Below are 21,330 nucleotides of genomic sequence, written 5' to 3'. Positions count from 1 at the left end.
GCAAGGAATGATGATCATTTGAATATTCATAATCTTTGTATGCTTTCACTATAGAGAGCTAATATTGATTGTCAACCAATCACTTCAAAAAAAGTTGCCCTCCAATACATTTCAAAGTATGCTTCCAAATTAGAAAACAAATCACAATCCTATATTGAAATGGTGAAAATGATAGTGAATACAACTAAATCTGAAGATAGCATCTTATTAACATATCAGAAATTTATGATGGGCATAGTAGCAGACCGTGATATCAGTGCACAAGAAACTTGCCATATGTTACAGAAATTGGCTCTTGTAAGTTGTAGTCGACAATTTGTCTCTCTAAATGTTGGCAGAAAAATACTGCACTGTGTCATAAAATCAAATAATGGAACTGACCTTTCCACAACTTATATCCATGCTTATATGCAATTCCCTTTTGAATTAAATGCAACAAGTCTGCTACAATCAGCACAAGGGTTCTCATATAATTCTCAACACAAAAAATCAAAATGGCACATCAAGGATAAAAAAGCAATTGTGACTATATATCCTCAGTTTAGAGAACCTCCAGATGAAGATACCAATGAGTTCAAGATTTTTTGTTGGTCTGAATTGCTACTATACAAACCGTTTTGTGACATCCCAACAGAAATAGGAACTTCAAAGGAACAAATTATAGAAAATTGGAAAAACTTTAAAAAGACTAATTACAACCGTTTGCACAGTCAACAAATTATAGATGATTGCAGCCCTCCAAATGAAGATGACAATGATAATAATGATTCTCAACATCAAGATGATACAAACCTATACGAGTGGGAATTACTGTCACAAATGGGAGCTACAAATAACTTTGCCCAAAATGATCTACAAATGATAGGTCGTCGTGGTTACGATATTAACTACTTGTGGGGAGCAACTGTTGTGGATGATCAATTAGATTGTACTGCTCTTCAATTCATACCTACAAGAAAGCTACAATTCCAACACGCTAGCATGCAAACCTCAACTTAGGACACACAAAAAATTCAGCTATTGCCTAAACAAAAAGTTGCGCTCAACATTATTCTACAGCATCATAATAATCAATCTACAACAACACCTCTATGAATGATTGTTCAAGGCACCACTGGCACTGGTAAATCATTTTTAATAGACTGCATTAGGAAACAATTGAACATATCTCCAGCTGTCATGACAAACCCATTGCTTGTTTTAGCACCAACAGGTGTTGTTGCATTTAATATATAAGCGACAATAATCCATGCAGAGTTACGCATACCTATAAGAGAAATGCATCCTTTGACAGGGCAGTCATTAATGACATTGCAAGAATAATTGAAACATATTAAATATATTTTGATAGACGAAATGAGCTTTTTAGGCCCAAAATTACTACTGAAGATAGATAGCCGTTTGCGCCAAGCATTCCCTAACAATCAGCATGAAAGCTTTGGTGGGGTGTCCATAATTCTTGTAGGTGATCTTGCTCAGCTTCCCCCTATAATGGATAAACCTATATATGCATCACACTCTACAGCCCTCAGTTTATGGCATTCTTTTACTATTGTCGTAACATTGGACACTATTTTCTGCCAACAAGGTGCATCTATAAGACAACAGCAATTCAGAACACTCCTTCAAAACTTAAGAAATGTTCAAGCACTGCAACATGATTGGTAGTTTCTGATGTGCCAAAAAATGCAACATTAACTATTCAATAAAAGAAGGATTTCAACTCATCAATCCATTTATTTGCAACAAATGAATCTGCACGGTTGCATAACAGGAAAATGTTCAAAGAATTAAATTTGCCTGTCGCTCTAAGCTTAGCTAAAGTTGGTAAGCAAACAAATACTGAATATGACAATGATGAACAACTACCATTAGAAGTATTACTTTCTATAAATCAACAAGTGATGTTAATAGCTAACTTGTGGATTGAAGTTGGCCTCGTCAATGGTGCTATTGGTCTCATAAAAACAATTGTATATGAAAACAATACAAAACCGCCAGACTTGCCAAAATATGTGGTCGTGCAATTCAAGGATTATAATGGACCTCCATGGGATATAGTGCATCCAAAAGACATACCCATTTTGCCAATAACACGAGGCAGGGGTATGCAAGTGCCTTTGACTCTTGGGCCATCACTATTCACAAATCTCAAGGACTTACATTAGACAGAGCTACAATAGACATAGGTAATACTGAAAAGCAAGGACTCACATTCACAACTATTTCAAGAGTGAAGACAATTGATGAGATACGGATTGAACCACCATTCTCTTTTGAAAGGTTTTCCAAACTGCAAAACAATGCTTATACAACCATTAGAAAGAAAGAAGAAACTCGTTTGCAGCTCCTCTCTACCCAAACAAATATCTATTCAACTTAAAATCTTCTAGTCCAGAACCATCTTTGTTACATTCCTCTACTTTCAACAAGTTAATTATAGTTTTACATGGTCTTATCTCTTCAAAACATGTGCATTCTTAATCATCCCTAGTACTAATTGTTTTGACCTCACTGTTCATTTTAGATTGCATTCATTCTAAGACATCCTCCATGGTTCATTGAACACTACACACAAGTATTTCTATCTATACAGACTGTAATGATTGTCTAAAGCTATATCAGGTATAACACAGCTGCAACACATTGCCCATTCACATCATTGACTGCTCCAACATAAACAACTATCTCAGGTATGATATTTAATTGTTATTGCTTCAAATATACTCTGTTAAAAAAAATTTATGCTCCAACATTACTTTATGTCACTTTTATCTAACTTGCCTCTTTGTAAGACAACTACAATACATTGCCTGTCCACTTCACTCATTGTCAATCAACCATTCAATGCAATTTTCTCCTGCACAATGCAGGTATACATACCTATCAAACATACATTGTTTACATTCTCTTCTTTTTATGTGGCCATGTAATTATTTCGAGGCATATTCAATGCTCACTTCAAAATTTCTTTTCAGTTTCTCTGTATACATTAATACCTAGTACAAAAAATACGGAAAAATATGCAAAAAAAAATTTACAAACCTTTACCAATGGCTTTTTACAACCTCAATTATTCACTGCTCAAACATATACAACTATCACAGGTATAATATTTTACTTTTATTCCTTCAAATATACTATGTTGATGATTTTTATGCTCCAAAACTACTTTAACCCTGTTATGTGTCATTTGTTTTGAGGTTACTGAAACATATGTTTATTAAATGTATCTTTGGAACATATTAAATCATAGATGGCCAGTTTGATGTTCTCGTTCTCACTTTTCAATTTATCATTGGTTGTAGCTGAAAGGTGTTGTCAATATCAATTATACAAAGTTATACACAAAAAAATCAGTAATATGCTTAGTTTGTTGTTTTTGTCTGCAAAACATGTGTTGCTCAACCCTCAATTAACTTTGTAACTAAAATGAATATATTTCTAATCTATTTTAAACTTTATACTAGTCAAACATTTATGATACAATCTAATTTGAAACATCATCCTGGTTGTGATGTTGCTCCAACATTATACATCTATGCGAAGTTTAAGAGCTTTTATTAATGCCATTGTTAGAGGAACTATGTATTATACTTATGATAAGTTTTGTTACAAAAGTGTCTGTTGCATTCGAAACTCACTGCTCCAACATAAACAACTATCTCAGGTATGATATTTACTTTTATTGCTTCGAATATACCCTGTTGACAAATTTTTATGCTTTGACATTACTTTATTTCATTTTTATATAACTTGCCTCTTTGTACGACAGCTACAATACATTGCCTCTCCACTACACTCATTGTCAAACAACCGTTCAATGCAGTTTTCTGCTCCACAATGTAGGTATACATATCTATCAAACATACAAAGTTTACATTCTCTTCTTTTTATGTGGCCATGTAATTCTTTAAAGTCATATTCAATTCTCACTACAAAATTTCTTTTTAGTTTCTCTATCTACATTAATACCTAGTACAAAAAATACAGAGAAATATGCAAAAAAAAACCGCTTTAACCTTGTTATGTGTCATTTGTTTTGAGGTTACTCAAAAATATTTTTTTTAAATGTATCCTTGGAACATATTAAACCATAGATTTCTAGTTTGATGTTCTCGTTCTCACTTTTTAACTTATCATTGGTTGTAGCTGAAATGTGTTGTCAACATCAATTGTACAAAGTTATATACAAAAAAATTAGTAATATGCTTAGTTTGTTGTTTTGTCTGCAAAACATGTGTTGTTCAACCCTCATTTAACTTTGTAACTCTTTTGACACTAAAATGAATATATTTCTAATCTGTTTTAAACTTTATACTAGTCAAACATTTCTGATGCAATCTAATTTGAAACATCATCCTCGTTGTGCTACTGCTCCAACATTATATATCTATGCAAAGTTTAAGAGCTTTAATTAATACCATTGTTAGAGGAAGCTCTGTATTACCTAATACTCTTTTCATTTTGCAGCTTTCTACTCATTATGTGGTTATTTTAAAGAAAAATAAGGCACAAGTTGGATATGTTCCCTTGGGGTAAGAACTACTATTTACAATAACGGTTAAAATTTCATTCCTTTAGACAATAAGTGCATATTGTAGATTCGTTGTATTTTACTATTTCTTTCGAATGCAACAAACACTTTTATAACAAATCTTCCAATGAAATCAATTAATAATCATAGTTTTGTTTGCTATGCCACTTCAGTTGTTTTAGCACATGAGTTGTATATATGTTGAATTTGAGATACTGAACATATATCTTCTTTTTGTTGTAGAGATAACTATTAACAGAAAACAACATACCCATTCTCCCATTCGGTACCAATTACAAGCAAGCAGATTCAAGTCATTTCCAAGTTCATACTTCATATGTTCTTTGCAACTTTACAAAATTAATCCTTCTGACGTCCCCTCCTTCAATGCACGTAAAATATTTTGACCAACCAAACTAAATGAGTTTTTCTATTTCACCAATATCCTTTCATTTTGTTCCACATATTTCAGGTCGTATTCCTTTTACTTTCTTAAAATATTTTAAAATTGCTCATTATAGTTGTTTGCCACTTTTTGCATTCTTTATTCTAGTGTTTTATCTCCCCATTACAAATAGATTTAATTGTTGTTTTCCTTCAACATTTCCTTAGTTCTACACTATTCCTATTCCGCCCTCTACACTTTATTTTATCCCTTCCATTGACATTGTTCAGTTCTTCATCAAATTCAAAAGCATTACATGACGACATATAATTAAATTTTAATGTGAATTCCTTATTATATGACTTTTACTTAATTTACTTGGATTCTTATTCTGTGCATTTCATTTTATAATATTCTTTTTTTAAATATATTAGCTTGCATCTTCAACACTAACATCTATATCCACTTTTTTTGCACGTCCTATATGTTGCTATACCAAAAATCTCACAGACAGGATTCCTAATATGTTCCATTGGTTACTTTGCACTTTCAAGTCTTGGCTCTCATGCATTGTAAGTTTTCCTTGCACCTTCTTTCCTCTTACTTCATTATTTCTCTTGTCTCGTTATGATACTATACTCCTCTTCTCATTGATTATCAATTGCCTACATTCTCATCCTTATATAGTTTCTTTTTCTGTCACTGAAATACACAAAATAGGTACTTTGCATTTCACACGTATCCAAACTTCATCGGCCACCTCCGTCAACATAATAATTTTATAGTAGACACTCTTATTTTCAACTCTATTGCTTACACCTTTTTAATCATCATTACACTTAAAAACTCTTTGTCTACAGCATGTACTTCGTCCATCTATATCACAAACCTATGACTGTTTTATCCTTACAAAATTTGCAGGCAGCAAAAAAACCACTTCAGGATGTTTTGAAACTTTGTTGCATTCCAGATTTATCACACTAATTATGTGAGTTACAAATTTCAATTAAAAATTTTACATTGTTCTCATTTTCTCTCTTGTTATCTTTTCCATTTCACTTGAATAATTAATTGCTTTCCAGTACCTTTCTTCTATTTTAAATGCTAACATTAATTTATTTTCGCTTCTCACTGCAGGAACAATTGTCCTTGGGAAAATTTCTTATTGCACCCTCCATGATAATTCTTTCCTACATTCAATTCTTCCTGCACATTTTCTAAGGTTCCCCTTTTCTATTTTTTGCTATTTTTCCACCAACTAAACTCTACATTTAGCATTTCTTATAGATCCATGTTTTTTGCACCTTTTCATTTTACATACTCTTCTCTACAACATTGCATGTCATACCCACAACAATAATTACAAAATTGCCTCTTTTTTTCCAGGTTTGCAAAGGACCCATACAACAATTTACAACTTCGCTTCTCTTGCACTGAACTTCACATTGCAGACATAAACTCCTTCTATATCATATTTAACACCACAATATATCTTACATTTATTGTACTTAATTTAAACTCTTCTCCATTTTGGCCATGTACGGTCTTACAATTCACATTGCACAAATACAACACCATAGCTATTTACTCTTTGTCAAATTTCTATGCATTTTGAATGATACTATCAACTAGATTATCTATTCTATGTCGTTGTTATACAGATTACAAGTTTCATGCATTTCTCATTTCTTCCAATCTCATCTATAATTACTCTACACATCGTGTACATTTCCTTCCTATTAGCTTTCCATTGCATGCATAAAAAACGTGCAACTGCTAGCATGTAAACATATCATACTAATATTCAGCTATGCCTAATATATGGCGTCACTCCAACTTAGGTTTAAAGTACACAAAAATAAATAAATGAATTAAATAATTCGTACAGACAACTGTTCAGTGCGACTTGTCCAACTTATGTGTTAAGTTCTTGAATAATATTTTACTGTCCGATGAGTTAGGTGAAGGGAAAGGCTTTCTTATTGGTATCATCCATTCGAAAACTTCTTCTATCATATTTGGTTATAACTAGCACTTGTATTAAAAGGAGGTGCAATGGTTACATTGATAATCAAATATATGTTCAATAAATAATCTATTGGAAGACACAAATCAAAGAATGTGAAAATTAAATTTAATAGTGATAATCAATTATAATATGCCACGATAAATATAATTCAATAGCTGGGATCTTCTTCATAAGTCCGCTTGGATCCTTAACTGTACATTGTAATTGAATGGTTGTTGTTGTTGTGTTTCTTCCATGGTTAGTCAATGGTCTAGAAATTTGAGGGTGAGTAATCCTAAAACCCAATCTACCACAATCAATTTGTTTTTAGGTTGAAGTAAGGAAGGGAAAAACTTCATATGGAATGATTCATTTTCTTTTTGTTATAGGATTAGACTTTCTTATATTCTTGAAGTGTAGTATAGTTACAACTATTGTGAAAGTGACTTCCAATTGCAACGGGAAAAAATGTATATTACCTTTCACATATGCATTGGTGCCTTGCATCTAATACTTTGCTCCAATAGTTTGTATCTTTTAAAAAAGAGAAATATTGTTACAGATTCAATCATCATTATGAGGATCAATGTGAAATTAACAAACATCATCTATTGTTGCATCATTTTGTTATACCAAGAACAATGGAAACTGAGTTGTTTACTCCTTAGCTATGTCTTTTCTTTCACAAATGATCGATTAGATGGTTAATTAGGTTCATAATTTTCATGCAATTATCTAATTTAAATGATGTATAGTTTATCTAAAATGTATTTTTACCAAATGGAGAACACTAGATGTTTCTTTGGACATTGAGCTTAACTAAATAATTTTTTTGAAGTTGTTGTCATTCTAATAAATGTTTGCAGTAATTTTGCAGGACCAAATGTTCTTGTCTATGTTGTTTAGAACAACATGAGAATTTGAAAGAATGTTGTTACTGTGAATAGGATGGGAGCCCTACCAATCTCGAAGCATCAATAACTTTTAAATTGTTGCACAACAGAGACAAAGCTTATATTAGTATTTGTTTTTTTCTATTTTACATTTGGTCAAACATTTTGTATGCAATAATTAAGAGATAAAATCACCATGACTTAGATCTTGTCATTGAAGTACACAACATCGAGAATTGAATATGATAGATAAAATTATAGAAAAGAGAAGAGAACAAAAAAAAACCTAGTTTTTATTGAAAGAGATCTCAAAAACAGAATACAAGTTGAACAAAGATTTTTTGTTTTTTTGCCTTACTAAAATGATTATGTACACTAATATAGTTTTCATAAAGACCTTAAGTTTAAATGTAGTGCACAATGTTTGGGTCATGACATTCAAAGCAGTGAAAAGGCAATTAAATTTTATGTTGACATACAATTTAAAAAAAAAAAATCTAAGTACAACATTGACGATAGAAATAGAAGAGAATTATCTCAGACAAGATAATTTTTAAATGTAAATCTTTCTTGATCTCTTATGCAGTTAGATCAAAAGACATTATATATGAATGCATTGCAAGAAATGTGATCTCAGAAGAGTTTTATTATAATATTTTCACTATCCAAGTTGTGTCCTTTATAGCTTAGTGTTTGTATTGTATTAATAAAACAATTAATATTCAAGCAGTCGTCAAATCTACTACTATTGGTGATTAATCCTTACTGGTGGTGGTGAAAAGAAGTGGTGAGGATAAAGTATAGCTACAGTAAGCGGTGGTATATGTTGGTTGCAACAAACAAAAGCTTAACTACTGATAGTGCACCAAGTTAATTGTTTGATGATCAGGAAAATAATTTACAGGTGCAAATTTCCAAGCGTGAGTTTCATGTGTGAGGTTCCTAAATTAGTTTTCTAACGTTAAATTTTTATGGTGTGAGACAATTTTTTGGCTTTGTCCTTTTGGTTCTATTCTGGTCATCTATTGGTTTCTAGTATGTTTTGGTGTTCTATGTTTTTTGGTTGGGTGTGCATTTCTTATGGGCCTCAAGTAGTTGTTGTTTAGCGGTCATGTATTGGTTTGGTCCTATCCCGCTTTAATTAATTAGAACAACATCAAATATTTATTCAAGTCTCTATCAATTATTATTCATTGTGATGGAAGCTTCAAGGAATGTTGGATGACGATAGGTAATAACTAATTGATGATTGTCTTGTATCTTTCCTTAAGGGTTTGGTATGATTTCATGCAATTCTTGCATTTCTAAGTTTTAGCTTCAAGTCTGAAATCTATCTTTTATTCACTTTCATTTATGTGATTCATCTACCCTTGAGTTGATATATGCATTACCTTTGATTGTCTCATCTAGGGTTCACTTTGATAAAATTTAGTAGATCTCTTATTTATGTTTATTCATTTATTTGCTCACCACAATCTTAAACACGCTTAAGTTTAGAACACAAACTTTATTTTAGATCCAACTTGTCTATTTGTGGAGGTGAGAATCACCAAAATTGGGGTTTGACTAAGGAAAACCCCTAGACATAGTTACAACACCATGTTCTTTCTCTTTTGTGCACTTATCTAGGTTCAAATACAGGTTTTAGACCTAGAATTTGTGGACACAAAAAGATAGAGCCAACTAAGACATAGATCACTAGAGAAAGTTCAACATAAAATGCTTGATCTATGGCACTAACACCATAGTCCTAGTAAATTGACCTAAATTTTGGAGGGAAAGTAGTTTTAAGGCTTTTGAAACCAATTCTAATATTTATTTGCATGTGGACACCTATCAGAACTATCTTGCCTAATACATATTATCACTATTTTGGAGCTTTATTTGGTGTTCATAGGTGCCCCTATGTATCATTGTTTTATTTTTAATCTTGTTTGTAGTTTTTTCTTTGTTTATAATTATATTTTACTAGTTTATGTGTTTATTTAAGAATTATTTAAGACCTAATTAGCTCACATCTAGGCCAATGAAGGAATCTTTCATGCAAAAAAGGAATAGAGCCCAAGTTGCTTGATTTTTTTGAGTAAGAGTTTATCAAAAATAGCACCTTTGTGGCTTGTATTACAATATTTTATGAAAGAGGGTTTGGTTATAGTTAATTTAATAACTAGAGCTGTCCATTTTTATATCATAAAACAAATACGCTAGTTCCCAATGACTAGTAGGAAAAAAGAAAATGTGAACAAATAAGATTTGAATTTTTTTATTTGTGTGCTAGTTTTGTGTCATGTATTTTTAACTCACATGTCATAGAAATTTCCTCAAACAAAGAATGTAGAATATCAAAACTATTAGAATATTTAATCTTTACTTGCTTAGGTTTATTTGTATTTAGTTTAGGATATTCCTTTGGAATTCCTACATGTAATTTGTCCTCTAGTACATGTGTGAGGACAAGTCATCTCTTTTATTTTCCTTTATTAAGGAATATTAGATTTCCTCCATAAGAGGATGTGGACACATGGCACACACATTTTATGAATGGTGGCATTCATAGATTTGGGAGTTACTTTGTAACTCCTCTCTTCATCTCTATTTAAGAGATGTCTCCTCTCTCATTTCTTCTTAATGAAATTATTGTAAAGAGCTTTTTGCTCTCTTTCTCTCTCTCATTTTAGGCATTGCCTCATTCATAATATCATAAGGGGTTTTTCTTTGTTTTTCCCCTTTCAAAAGTTCTTGTGCCTCCTTCTTCACATTTGGGTGATTGCTCCAAGGTTTTTTGCATTTCTCTAGGTAACATTTACTTTATCAATAAACTTACTTGGATTTTATTATTCTTTCCTTGCTCTTGTATTTCCTTTCATGGTATTAGAGCAGGTTTCTAATCCTTGTTTCAAGTTGAGATTGATGAAGGTTACCATTCTGTGGAGATCACCCTGTTGGAGACATTCTTGAGAGGAGAAGAAGCTTTTTTTTCTCATATTTTCTATTGTGTAGGTTTTGGTTTCAGTTTTAATTTTTTTTTCAAACTTGTTAACAAGTTTTCCTGTAGGTTCAATCTTCTTAGATTCTATTTTTTTTTAAATAAGCTTTGGAAGGCTTGCCGCCAAAGTTTCTTCTTTCTGGTTTAAAGTTTTGGCTTTGGAAGGCTTGCCGCCAAAGTTTCTTCTTTCTGGTTTTAAGTTGTGGTTTTGGAAGGCTTGCCACCAAAACTCCATTTCTAACCTCTTTTTCTGCATTCTATAATTTATATTTATCAGTTTGGAGGGCTTGCCGCCAAAACATTTTGCATTATTCAGTTGCTTGTCTGTTTATTTCACTTGCAAATTATTACTGGTTTATTTTTCTTTTCTATCTATTTCTGTTTGATTTGGAGATATATTTTAGTTTTTTTTTCTCTCTAACATTTCCTGCAGATTATTAGATGTATTTTATAATAGTTTTTGTTTGATTCAGAGATATATTTTAGTTTTTTTTTCTCTCTCTAACATTTCCTGCAGATTATTAGATGTATTTTTATAATAGTTTCTGTTTGATTCAGAGATATATTTTAGTTTTTTTTTCTCTAACATTTCCTGCAGATTATTAGATGTATTTTCGAACAGTTTCTATTTGCAGATTAAAAAAAAAACTATTTATGTTTCTCTGCTGTAGTAATTTTTTTTTTATATTATTTCAATCTTTTGTTAAAACTTTCATCTTTCTGTTTAAATCTGTTTGAAATAATTCTATTAAATCTAAATTTATTTCTTTTTAAATCTGAATCTATCTATTTCATTTACTTCAAACTCTGTGTTTTCTAACTGCTTCTTATGCAGATTTTAATAACAAAGATCTCTAGTTTCAATTTCAGAATCAATTTTATTAGATCGCTGTTATTACCTGGCCTCAGTCTGCAACAAAAAAATAAAAAATCAGATTTAAAAATATATTCTCTTCTACCTGCTTCATGTAACGTCTTTGCATGTTCTTGATATATATCATCATTTAGTCTATGTAGATTCTCTGTTTGTCACGTTTTCTCTCTGATTTTACTGTTATTACCTGCCCTTAGTCTGCATTTTATTTTGTTATGGTTTTCCTGTAATCTATATTTTAACGCCTCTGCCCTTTATCATTTCATTGCTTACGTTTAATTCCTTTCTCTAAAAGCATCATTTACTGCTCTTTTATAAAACTTTAAACTTCATTTTCTTAATTTCACGTATAAAGTTATATTAAAAACTTTATTTAAAATAAGTTATAAAGTTTACTTTATTTAGAATATAAGTAAAGCTTTCTTTTATTATTAAATTTTTTAAAGTTTTTTAATAAAATAAACTTTTTCTAAATAAAACTAATTTTTTAATTTTTTTTTTAATAATATATATATATAAATTCAAACCTTTTTCTATAAAAGTTTCTAAAAAAAATATAAAGCTTTTTAAGATTTGAAATTTTTTTTCATAAAAATTTAAAGAAATTGTTATTGAAATTTTTAATCAAGGAGTTTAATTTTCGTTTTTTACTCAAAGGGAATTTTTTTTACTAACCATTATTTTGCTATCATGTCTACTTTAATTTCGGAAATCAAATTAAATAGTTCTAATTATCATTCATGGAAAACACATATTTCTTTTATTTTTCGTTTCAAGCATCTTTTGAATGTTGCAACTAATAAAACCTTTGAGCCCGCTACAACTGCTCCTCAAGTCGACCAAGATAGATGAAAGGCTCAAAATGAGGAAGCACTTGGTTTAATTGGTATTTCAATGTTTCCTGATTTGTATGTTCTAATTGGAAATTGTACAAAAGCGTATGAAGCTTGGGAAATTTTAAAAACAACTTATGATAGCTCAAATGAATCCGGAAAAATTCAGCTTCAAGATCAACTTGAAGATCTCAGGTATACAGATTTTAAAACTATGGATGAATTCTTATTAAAATTTGATTCTGTTAATAGTCAATTAATTGGTTTAGGAGTTACTCTCGCTGATTTACGTTTAATTCATCTTATTCTTAAAAAATGTCTTCCTCATCAATTTCAACAATTTATTATGAATATTCATGCTCAACTTGCTATTCCTAGCTTAGCTACTCAATTAACTTATGATATTTTTTGTAATTTATTGCGTCAAGAGGAAGCTAAATTAATTCAATTTGGTACTCTTAAAAGTAGTGAACATGCTTTTATGTCTAAAAATCAAAATCATAATAATAATTTTAGATCCAATAATAATAATCATAATCATAATCATAATAATAATCATAATAATAATCACAAATCTTCTAATTATCAATCTCATTTTAAATCCTATCATAACAATTCTCATAATAATAATCATAATAATACGTACAATAATCAAAGGAATAATTCTCAAACAAGACCCCATTGCACATATTGTGGGAAAGATGGACATATTGCTAATAATTATTTTAAGAAGCAAAATGGTAAAAAGCCCATGAACCAAAATAATCAACAACATAAACCTCATTATAAGAAAGGTAATAATAATGGTAATTCATCTCATCATGCATTTACATGTACTTATAATGTTTCTCAACCACTTGAGTGGATTATTGATTCTAGTGCATCTCAACATGTTACCTCTCATAAAGAATGTTTTGAATCTTTGCATCCTGATACTTCTAATATTCCTGTTCAATTAGCTAATAATCATAGTTGCAAAGTTGAAGCTATTGGTGATGTGAATGTTCCTAATGGGAAATTACATGATGTTCTTTATGTTCCTAAATTAAAATCAAATTTGATTTTAGTTCCTAAACTTTGTCAAGATTATAAGATTAACTTTTATAGGGGCATATATTATATCATTGATCCCAAAACTAATCATGTTATTGCTACTGCTAAAATGGATAGTGATTACTTATTCAAGTTCTATGAATTTGCTCCTCCAAAGTTTTCTTTGCTTACTATTGTTGATTTTACTATATGGCATGAAAGACTTGGCCATCTCAATTCTAATTATATTTCATTGATGCAAAAAACAAATATGGTTGATGGATTGCCTACTACTGTTCCTTCTCAAATTGTTTGCAATGGTTGCATGAGTGGTAAGATGCATAGGGAACCCTTTCCTCATGGTCAATCTTGGAGGGCATATACTAAATTGTATTTAGTTCATAGTGATCTCTTGGGTCCCATGGAGAATCCCTCCATCCAAGGTTCAAGGTATGCACTTACCTTTGTTGATGATTTTTCAAGGAGAACATGGATATATTTCCTTCATAGTAAGGATCAAGTACTTGATGTGTTTATTGAATTTCATATGTTTGTAGAAAGGCAATCTGGTTCTAAAATTAAGATTCTTCGTACTGACAATGGAAGAGAATATGTCAACAATGCATTTAATGCTTATTTGAAATCTTTTAGAATTAAACATGAGCTTATCGTTCCTTATACACCACAACAAAATGGTGTGGCAGAACGGAAGCATAGGACAATTGTTGAAATGGCTAGATGTTTATTGCATGCAAAAAATATGGATTACAAATTTTGGGCTGAAGCTATGGCTTGTGCAACTTATTTAATTAATAGAACACCTACCAAAGTCTTAAAGGATAAAACTCCTGAAGAAGCTTGGTCTGGTAGAAAGCCCAATTTGCAGAATTTAAGAATTTTTGGTTCCATAGCTTATGTTCACAAACCTAAGGAGAAAAGAAAAAAATTAGATGCTAAATCTTCTCCTTTTATTTTTGTTGGTTATGATGAAAATACTAAAGGTTATAGAGTTTACAATCCTATTACTAACAAGGTAAAAGTTGCAAGAAATGTTTGTATTGCAGAAAAAGGCATTCATGATTGTTCTAAAGTGGAGGATGATGAACTTGCTCAAAGAAAAATTGTGCTTGTGGAGGACCATCCTCCTTCTCTTAACCCTACTCCTAATGCATCTCTTTCTATTCCTTCTAGTGATAGTGATGATGATAATAATAACTCTACTCCTCATGACTCTTCTTCTAGTGATGAATCCATTACTTCTAAAAGAAAACCTAAATTGTTCAAATCTTTAATTCAAGATAGTGATGAATACTTAGCTAGAATGGATAGACTTCAATCTAGAAGAGTTAATTATTGTAATTATGCTTTAATGATTACTATTATGAATTCTAATGATCCTAAAACATTTGATCAAGCTAAAAATCAACCACATTGGCAAAAAGCAATGAAGGAAGAATATGATACTTTAACTTCTAACCAAACTTGGGATTTAGTTCCCTTGCCTTATGGTAAAAATCTTGTTTCTTGCAAGTGGCTTTATAAAACTAAATTGAATGCTAATAATCAAGTTAGTAAATTTAAAGCTAGATTAGTTGCTAGAGGTTTTTCTCAAATTGAAGGCTTAGATTATACTGAAACTTTTGCTCCTATTGCTAAAATGCCTACAATTAAACTTGTTCTTGCTTTATCTTCTAGAATGAATTGGCCTATTCACCAAATGGATGTTAAAAGTGCTTTTCTTAATGGTGATTTACATGAGGAAATTTATATGTCTCAACCTCCTGGTTTTATTAAAGAAGGTAATGCACACTTAGTTTGTAAATTAAAGAAATCAATTTATGGATTAAAGCAATCTCCTAGGGAGTGGTATTCAAAGATTAATGCATTCTTTCTTTCTCAAGGCTTTATTAGAAGTAAAAAATGATCCTAACTTGTATATTAAACATAGTGAAGATGATATTATCATTATTATATTGTATGTAGATGATTTGATTCTTACTTCAAGTTCCAATACTTTGATTTCTCATATTAAGTTTCAACTTAATCAAAAATTTCAAATGACTGATTTAGGTCTTTTACATTATTTCTTAGGAATGCAAATTTGGCAAAACTCTAAAGGAATTTTCTTATCTCAAAGTAAATATGCTCAAGATCTCATAGATAAGTTTAACATGAATGATGCACATCATGTTTCAATTCCTATTGAATTAGGCACTAAGTTAATGCTTGATATGCAAACTCCTCTTGTTGATCCTACTTTGTATAGACAATTAGTTGGAAGTTTGAATTATTTAACTCTTACTAGGCCAGATATTGCTTATAGTGTTGGTTTGGTTTCAAGATTCATGTCTAAACCTCAACAAACACACTTTAAAGTTGCTAAGAGAATTTTAAGATATATTAAAGGAACTATTAATGTAGGTTTGTTTTATGATGCAAATTCCGATTTTACTTTAAAAGGTTTTACTGATTCCGATCTAGGTGGAGATCCCAATGATGGGAAATCTACTTGTGGTTATTGTTTTTTTGTTGGTTCAGGAGCAATTTCTTGGAATAGTAAAAAGCAACAATCTACCTCTCTTGGATCCCCTAAAGCTGAGTACAAAGGATGCACTAATGCTTCCAAAGAAGTCTTGTGGCTTAAAAGACTACTTGAAGATTTGGGTCTACCTCAACACGAACCAACTCGATTGTATTGTGACAACCAAAGTGCCATTTCCTTGGCTAAAAATCCAGTTTTTCATGCAAGGACAAAACACATTGCTCTCCAACACCACTTTATTAGAGAATAAATTGAAGACAAGCAAGTTTCACTCCTCTATTGCAAGGGGGAAGACCAAGTTGCAGATATTTTGACCAAGCCACTTTGTAAAGAAAAGTTCCAATTTCATTGTAAAAATCTTGGCTTGCAACCCATTGAAGGGTTTGATGTAAACTCCCCAAGTAAAGCTTAAGGGGGGGTGTTAGAATATTTAATCTTTACTTGGTTAGGTTTATTTGTATTTAGTTTAGGATATTCCTTTGGAATTCCTACATGTAATTTTTCCTCTAGTACATGTGTGAGGACAAGTCATTTCTTTTATTTTCCTTTATTAAGGAATATTAGATTTCCTCCATAAGAGGACGTGGACACATGGCACACACATTTTATGAATGGTGGCATTCATAGATTTGGGAGTTACTTTGTAACTCCTCTCCTCATCTCTATTTAAGAGATGTCTCCTCTCTCATTTCTTCTTAATGAAATTATTGTAAAGAGCTTCTTGCTCTCTCTCTCTCTCATTTTAGGCACTGCCTCATTCATAATATCACAAGGGGTTTTTCTTTGCTTTTCCCCTTTCAAAATTTCTTGTGCCTCCTTCTTCACATTTGGGTGATTGCTCCAAGGTTTTTTGCATTTCTCTTGGTAACATTTACTTTATCAATTAACTTACTTGGATTTTATTATTCTTTCCTTGCTCTTGTATTTCCTTTCAAAGACAAAGATCACATGCATAGAATTGCAGGCTAGGAATGAAGTGGATGTGTGAGAATGAGAGTAAATGAAGCTAGGATAAGGTTGAATGTATATAAATGCTTGAGAAAAGGATAAATGTAGAAGAAGAAAGATTGAGGAAGGAGTCATTCTTAGCACAAGAGTGTGCCACACGTCATTATATAATCACATTAAGACATTGCATTAAAATTGATCAAAAAGTAAATAAAAATTGACATAGATATAGAATTTCATTGTTGTACAAAACTTATTACTATAGACACCTAAATTTGTTTAATTTAGTTAATTGCATTTTTCTATCCTGAGTGTGCCTTTAATTAAATAATTACGCATTATTTAATTAATTAGTTTTCCTTCCTTCTAGCTAATTAATTTTATTAATTACGCTATAGTCCCCCTTTAATTAATTTTTTGAAAATCATAAATCATTTAAAATTAATTAAATTTTACCATTTTCTTCTATTGAATAAATCAAATGTATAACTTGATTATTTAATTCACTTTTGTCCTTTCCTCCTAATATTCCCTCATAGAATTAATTAATTAAATTAATTAATTCTATTTCCCCACATGTCTCCTAACTCTAGCTCTTATCTAACCCTTCTTCTATCCTAACCCACCTAACTAACCAAAGGTTTTAGTCAACCCCATCTCTTATCCCTCATCATATGTGTTCACATTCCCAAAATATCCCAAATTTCCTAAAATTTGGGAAAATATCCCAAATATCCTAAACCATGGAAATATCCTCATTTTTGGGGGAACCAAATTTCCTAAAATGTGGAAAAATATCTCAAATATCCTAAACCATGAGAATATCTTTATTTTTGAATAGAACCTTCCTATTTGGATTTCTCATTCCTGAATAGGCAGGTGTCCTCAGGGACACGTGTAATTCCTTCCAATGACACATGTCCTTCTTAAGGACACATGTCATTTGCATCCATGACACATGCCCTTCTCAGGTACATGTGTCCCCCTCTCATGCCTCTCCATCCCTCATTCTAGCTCATTTAAACCAGTCATTTTCCTTCCTTATTCATCCACTTTCATTTTTACACTATAATGCAGAATTGTTCATCCATTTTCATTTTCATAATCTCATAATGCAAAATTGTTCACTCACCATTTTTCACATCCATTAAGAATTTCACATCCATCTTGCATTCATTATCATGGAGCAAAATTGAGTATCTATCATATAGCAAACACACATCAAATCACAAAACTATCAAATTGAAGGATAGTCTAGAGTTTGCAGTTTAATTGCTTTTAATTTGTTTATCTAGTTTTCTTCCTTCTTAATATCCTAATCTTGAGTGTGGTTGAAATATGTGTTTGTTGATTGTTTAGCTCATCTTTTCAATCTTTTTAGTTTATGTTCACAATTTTTTGCATACAATTACATTATGTTCACCTATAAAATATAAAATCTATAATTAGATTTAATATACTTTCAATGAAATTGCCAAATACAATTTTATTGAGATGATTTTTTTTGTTTCAATTCTAAATGTTAAAAAAATTATAGAATGATACTAATGTAGATTTTTATTACACATTGTACACTTTATACAACACATAAAACAATTTAAAATAAAAAATAAATCTGACATGTACTTTCAATGAATTTTTTGAAGGTTTCTTTTATCCTTTATAAAAAAATATGGCATCAATCAGACCATCGCACATTCTTTGATTGGGGTCCCATAGAGGAGGCGTCCTAATAATAGAGCTAGAGCTGCTGAGATTTTTTAGGAATATTTTAAAGTTGGGAGTCTCGTGAATTTTGTACTCCAGTTTGGCTTAAAAATTTAAGCTCCTAAATTAAAAATTTAAGCTCCTAAATTAAGCATGTCGATAGTCACATGAACTTTGTAGTCAGCTTAAGTTTAAGCTCCTAAATTTAAGGAAGATGGTGGCAAATAAATTTAGTTTTCCTTCTAAAATTCAGATTATTGACAAGTGGCATAAAATATTCCTAAGGTAGTGGAACTCCTATTTTTTAAGAAAAAATTCCAAATGATCTTGTAGCAAAAAAAAAAAAAAAATTGTCACGAGACCACCTCTTTCTTAAAAATAGAAACTTATGAGACTCCATAGGACCCTGCCTTCTCCTTCCGTAGTCTCTCACCATGGCAATACCCACAGACTTGTTGTGGAGAATGTGAATGTTGTGGTCACATACTGAATAGCTATGTACGGTCCGTACTAAAAATAAATTTGTATGAAAAATATTTAACTTTTTGAAAGATTAAATACATACTCATACTTTTTAATTAGAAAATTCGTTTTTGTTATAAATATTATTTTGTAACATATAAATAATACTATGGAAAAATACTACTGAATATTTGGAAAAGAGTACAATCGCAAATTGCATATTTTAATGTCTTGATTGAGAAGGAAGGCGAAAGTTTCTCCTCTTTCGAGGACACCATGCTTAAAACAAGATTCTACGACTTCAAAACTACTTGACCATACCTATTTTTATTTCCCTGCTCTTACTGAGAAGCAACGTTACTTGAATAAACATTAATTAACCGAAGCTGTTCAGGGGTTTTCCTGATTATATCCGTTGTTAGGAACGTATTCTCCGTTGCCATTGCCATAGCCGGCACCATATCCTGTGCCGTAGCGATTACCATTGCCAAACTCAGTGTTGTATTGGGCGCCCTCTCGATACCCGCCGCCGCCGTTAGAACCGTGCCACTCGCCCGACCCATAACCGCCGCCATTGCCAAAAGCTTCTTCGCCGTAGCCCGCACCGCCGCCGTTTTGTGTAGTGTATTCTGCGCCTTTGCCGTACCCATTCACGCCCTCTTTGTAGCCGCCACCTTCACCCGCACCATTTCCGTAACCGTTGCCCTGCCCTTCACCGGAATAGCTATTGTATGAGTTCTCCCTACGTCCCGTGGGGTAATACTCTTTGGGATCCAGGTAAGGGGCGTTTTCTTTCACAGGAACAGAAGGATTGAAGAATCCGCCTTCCCTAGCCTCCACATTACAAGACACTACAATAACGAGTAGAATTGAGATTAAGATTTCAGTGCGGAGAGCCATTGTGAGAAAGATTGAAGAAAATGGCTATGCCTAGGTACTTACAGTTAGCAAACGATGAGAAGTGAGAAGCACTAGAGGGCATTTATATAGCTTAATTTTCTTCCCTCCATTACACTGCTGTTGATTCTTGTTGCTTACTTTCTTCAACGTTTAGTGAACCTCCACATGCTGGTGTCCCTACATACCCTACCTGCTCTCTCTACTCACTTTTGCATGTTGTTGATAAATAAGTGAGAATTTAGTGTAATCCATCTACCCTACATCAATCACTATGCCGCTCTTCATAGCAGCCAAAAGAGACTTTGGTTACCATGTTGGTAATTATGATGTACACATTGTTTGGTATATCAAGAAAAATATTCTTCGCAACAAGGAACCTTAAATTATTTGTATTTCCCGCCTTACAAGAAAGTTGTTTTTTATCTTCTTTTAAGATTATAAATGAGAATAGGAACGTGCAGGCCGGAACATTTTCTATGGTGAGGACCATGAACAGTAAACCTGTGATTGAAAATAGAGAAGTCCAGTCATGAGCGCAATTACCACAATCCTCGGCGCTAATTTGTATCTGGACCACCGAAAATCCTTGTCGGCATTATGGGTTGATTACAGCTTTTGTCCATTCATACGAAACCACTTTGCGAGATTGGGTGCACATCAATCTCAGTAATCTACGCAAGTCAAAAGTTTGGTCACGAGTGGGACAGAGCAAGAAATAGTCACTAATATTACTTAACATAACTACTTTTGAAATGACTAATACTTTTTCCCTTACAAATAATGGCAGAATGGCGCTCTTAATTTTCTAAAGGTTCATGATTGTTTCACCTCGATCAACATTTCGAATTGACAAATAATTTTTTTCTAGCATGTTTCGGTAATGGTGGAATGTCACTTCCAGTTTTTTTTGTTGTTTATTATTGTTAGGTATTAACAATTTCTGGTACCTTCAAACTGATGGGAAATGGCTCTTTAGTTTCTAAGATAGGTCAATGTATAAGTTACATTCATACATCATAATTTATGTAGTGGTATATCTTAGGGGCTGGATAGCAGTTTCCAAATTGATGAGGGGATAATACCAAAGAGCTTATTCATCGGGCATATGAATTTTATTTTGATTGAGTTAAAATTTATTAGTGTACACATATATAAAGGTATCTGCATTACTTAAAATTAGATAGACTGAAATCAAAATGATGAGATATGAGCAAAGATCATTC

General features: G+C 31.7%; 1 protein-coding gene across 1 annotated transcript; it reads right to left on the bottom strand.

Moving 5' to 3' along the window:
• Window positions 1-19,375: 19,375 nt before the first annotated feature.
• LOC131075242 (putative glycine-rich cell wall structural protein 1) lies at window positions 19,376-20,176 on the bottom strand. Its single transcript, XM_058012074.2, has one exon. It carries the CDS (start codon window positions 20,105-20,107, stop codon window positions 19,598-19,600), a length of 510 nt encoding a protein of 169 aa, XP_057868057.2. The 5' UTR covers window positions 20,108-20,176; the 3' UTR covers window positions 19,376-19,597.
• Between the last annotated feature and the right edge of the window lie 1,154 nt (window positions 20,177-21,330).

Source organism: Cryptomeria japonica, chromosome 3 (assembly GCF_030272615.1).
Source record: "Cryptomeria japonica chromosome 3, Sugi_1.0, whole genome shotgun sequence".
Classification (NCBI taxonomy): domain Eukaryota; kingdom Viridiplantae; phylum Streptophyta; class Pinopsida; order Cupressales; family Cupressaceae; genus Cryptomeria; species Cryptomeria japonica.
This window is presented reverse-complemented; position numbering and strand designations above follow the sequence as displayed.

What these genes read in the sequence shown, in the direction of transcription:
- LOC131075242 (XM_058012074.2), bottom strand. Translation starts at nt 20,107, where the DNA reads ATGGCTCTCCGCACTGAAATCTTAATCTCAATTCTACTCGTTATTGTA.